At 47.7% G+C, this 3,905-nt stretch overlaps 1 protein-coding gene across 2 annotated transcripts in view; it reads right to left on the reverse strand.

The window, feature by feature from the left end:
• Positions 1 to 3,905, reverse strand: part of LOC119589280 (myophilin-like) — a 74,843-nt gene that overhangs the window by 9,640 nt on the left and 61,298 nt on the right. For both annotated transcript variants that reach the window (XM_037937899.1, XM_037937900.1), the window contains exon 5: positions 22 to 54. In XM_037937899.1, the coding sequence (XP_037793827.1) occupies positions 22 to 54 (33 nt within the window). The remainder of the gene's footprint in view (positions 1 to 21; positions 55 to 3,905) is intronic.

Below are 3,905 nucleotides of genomic sequence, written 5' to 3' on the forward strand. Positions count from 1 at the left end.
TCTAAATAATTGGCTACTCACGAGACCTCCGAGGGCGTACAGGCAGTCGACAACCTGCAAGGAAAAAATGAGGATTTTAGTACAGTTGCAATAACGATGATGACATTGATAACTTATAATCATTGCAGAATAATGCAATCTTTGTATCGATTGCGAAAACATTAGTGAAGGCTTACGTAATCACGACAGAGTAAGTAGATTAAACTGATAAATATATCAACTACGACAGTCAATATAAATTTTGGATAAAATAGGTGTAAACATATTGGGCTCCTATGATTCTAGACCATGACACATTCGCAAAAAGAAATTATTTACCAAAGAGCTGAATTCCTTTTGCATAGCGAAATCATTTCAAAACCCATAACCTCCGAGCAAGGAGCGACTTCCCCGCCATGTTTATGTAAAGCGTCTGCCGCAAAAGCCAGTGTAAGAAAACCAGTTGTTGCAAGACTTTCAAAATTCGAACCCAACGGTTAAATAATGATCGAGCTGTAGGACTTGACAACGATGACATAAAAAACGCCTCAGAATGAGTCTTGAAAAAAGAAATATAATGATAAGAGCTCCAAAGCGGATCATGAACGTGCAAGAAACGAGAATGAGAAGCATAAAAATGAAACAACTCGCTATTACGGCGATGATAAGAGCATTGGACGGAAGACGGGATAACTGTCTCATCAGGAATTAGACCAATAAATTCATCTTCAATTTTTCTCTTTTTAATAAATTGCAAATCAAAGACGAAACAAATGCAAGCGCCGTTCCCCAGGGAGAGTTAGGAAAGTCAAACTCAGGGGAAGTTTGAGGCGCCATCTTCGCGTAGGTCCAAGCCTCTGCCATTCACCCCCCCCCCCCTCCACTGCCACATGTCAGGGGGTCATGACCTTCCGAAATGCGGAGGTCGCGCGCTCCCGATCGAAATTCCTGACAGCGGTTACATCCAGTTGGCCGCGGGATGGTGCCTCGTCACCCCTGCCGCCGCACACCTCCTTGTAAATGTTTTGAGCAGGCCCCTGTCTAAGGGAAAGCTGTTTACCCTTCCACCTGACATACACTATGCATGTTTCCATCATTTATTGGGATTTCCGCTCTTATTCCGTGGTTACCTGACTTTCTGTCGCGGAAACGCCATTTCCGCCGTGTGCTTCATGCTCTCACAGGAGAACGCCGGGATAAGCATAAACATGAACATCTCATCACATGCATAAATCAGATTTTACTAATATAGAGTACGTGGTTTGAAGCGCCTGGCCAGACCAAACTAAGGAATAAAAGCGAGAGGTTTCCCAGCCCAGAGTAACGGGCAGGAGCTTTCACGCTGACAAACAATGGCCTGAAGTAGGGTCGTCAGGTGGCGGTCTGTGCGTGCCACCTGCTCCCTTTCGTAGCTTTTCGAGACCCTGTGTCACTGTCTTTGATCATTAAAGCTTTGGTATTAGAGTCTTCCTATGAATATCAGATGGAATTCCTTTGAAGATGATGGTCAAGTAATATACATCACCTTTTTTTCAATGGATTCTGTAGCTCTTTCCTCGGCGACACGACAGGAACCTTTCCAGAGGCAAGGTTGCGCGGGTCACACCGTGCCGGGCCGGGCCAAAGGTCGTGCGCGGGTGAAAGGCAAAGCCGCTGGTGGTTGCGCCGCGAAGCATAATACATCTGTCGGGTCTAACTGATATAATTCCTTGTGCTTCCTCAACAACAGCTTCCAAAGCAGCCAGTGAGCTGAGAAGGAAGTCACGGGCGGATGCAGAAGTCAGATTCAAAGTCCTAGATTTGGCTGCGAGTGAAAGGGTTCCCCGGCGCCGACAGACAGATGAAGACTCCCAGCGTGTTTACGACCCCGGCCCGGCAGACAAGTGTCGCGTCTGGCCGGAAACATTCCTCACGGGAGAACGAGTTACCTTCGGCATTTTGGTTCGATCCGTTTTTGCCGCGCCCCGAGACTGCCATGGCGAAGGTCGGGGCACGTGCAGGCCTTTTTCACACTGAATCTTCGCTCACACACGGCATATTGTGCCCAGGAGAAGGCACCTCATGCCCTCTCCTATCTCCTATCTCGTTCTCGCTTGCATCTGTTTTCGCTCATCGAACTTAAGGCATATACAGAAGAAAGGCCGTAAAATACATTCCGAAGCACTCATTCGACCGACTGCGTCTTTATGCAAGAAAATATCCAAGATTTCAAGCTTCGGAGTTTAGTTATTCATGGCAGGGAGCGGACGGAGGCTGCCTCTACCTCCCCCGCGATACTCGCTAGATGGCAGTCATTCATCAGCATTAGCCGGGGACCCTGGAACATCCCGCCCACACCGGGGTGCCGATCCAAACGCAATTTTCATTCATTAGAATCCCGAGCGTAAAACGAAATCGTCTGACTTTTAAATTTATGGTGTTAATAAAAGGAAGCAAATCGCAGCCGACGAGGAAAAAGTCAGTCTCGAGATCCCTGCACCTGCGCATGAGCAGACCCAAGAGGAGGGTCGGGAGAGCCACCTACGATCCATTATCATAAACAGGCGACGAACAACTGGATGCACGCCATAATCAGGCTTTTACGTCAGCAGAACACTTCAAGGCGCATTATGTCGAACCTCGATCACAAAAGTGAAACCCTTTGAAATTGCAAGTAATGCTGATCGTACAAGCACAGCGAAGGGAGATTACAAAATAACATAGTTTGCCAAACCTTCCGCCAACATATAAAGCAGCGTCGGTTTCGGAATGCACGAGATGTCTCCCCGGCGGAATGTAGAACTGTTCTGCCTCAACAAGTCTTCAAAGTGACTCCCCAAGTGGTAGAAGCGAGAATGAGAACCTCCCCCTTAGAACGGGAAGAAAAAAATCCGAATGCTAACATTATCGTAAGTACTTTCCAAAAACTCAAAGGAAGACGGTTGTCGACGGAATGCTGGGCGATTTGAAAACGCTGCATTTCCACTCACCTTGGCGATAGCCTAGAAACCTAGCCGGGATCTGCTCTGATTTTCAAATCTATCGAATGGTTGCAACATGTTTATGGCAGCGGCAGAAGCAAATAAAGAGGGAGTTCGAAATACCAAAGTTCCTGCGCCAAGCACGAGTTCCAAGCGCCGGGCCCCCGCGGAAGGCCGGGCCATTCATTGCGGCGTCCCAGAAGACGCAGCAACTATAACAGGGCCTCAAAACACGCCCAGCGGGAGCCGGCCATACCGAACGTCCAATTTGGCCGTATAAGGATTCTGGGTGTGTGTGATCCTTGTGCTGCCTGGCTTTGCGGGCGGCCTCCGTGGCAACTCTCACAAGGGTCACAGCCCATAATCAGGCACCTGCTTGTATTGAATTGACACAGAAAAATGGAAAAAGATGTCTAGGCTGCTGCTCCACCGACTGAGGCAGAAATGTCTGGATTTCGTTTTCTTTACTTCTCTTACAGTAACACCGACTATTAGATCTGCTCGCTCTTTCACAGGGTGGCCTCCCAGGGGGTGCGTTAATCCCACCCTCCATCTGGCGCGTCCAACCATCTCGAAATCAGCCGGAATCCTGTCGCAGAAGCCAAGGAAAAGGGTCACTCGTCCAATGGGCAAACCGGAGCCACGACCACGAGAAGGATGTTTGTCTGTTGTACCTCGGTGACAAACACATGTTCTTGAAATGTTCTTAGAAGTGCTCCTCCGCAACACAATTAAGTATATGCAAATGTATACAAACGTATATAAGCAGGAGAGGGGGCGTCCTTCATTATAATGGGTGAGCGAAGTTCCACAAACACACAAGAAACCATGTTATCTCCTTTTGCTGTAACAATCGCTGCGACATGGAAGCCAAGATCTATCTTATCTCTTTACTGTATAAGAAAATCACTTTAATAAAAATAATCCAAAGTTCTCCCCCTGACACCAACAAACAAATACAAAACC

Source organism: Penaeus monodon, chromosome 25 (assembly GCF_015228065.2).
Source record: "Penaeus monodon isolate SGIC_2016 chromosome 25, NSTDA_Pmon_1, whole genome shotgun sequence".
Taxonomy (NCBI): domain Eukaryota; kingdom Metazoa; phylum Arthropoda; class Malacostraca; order Decapoda; family Penaeidae; genus Penaeus; species Penaeus monodon.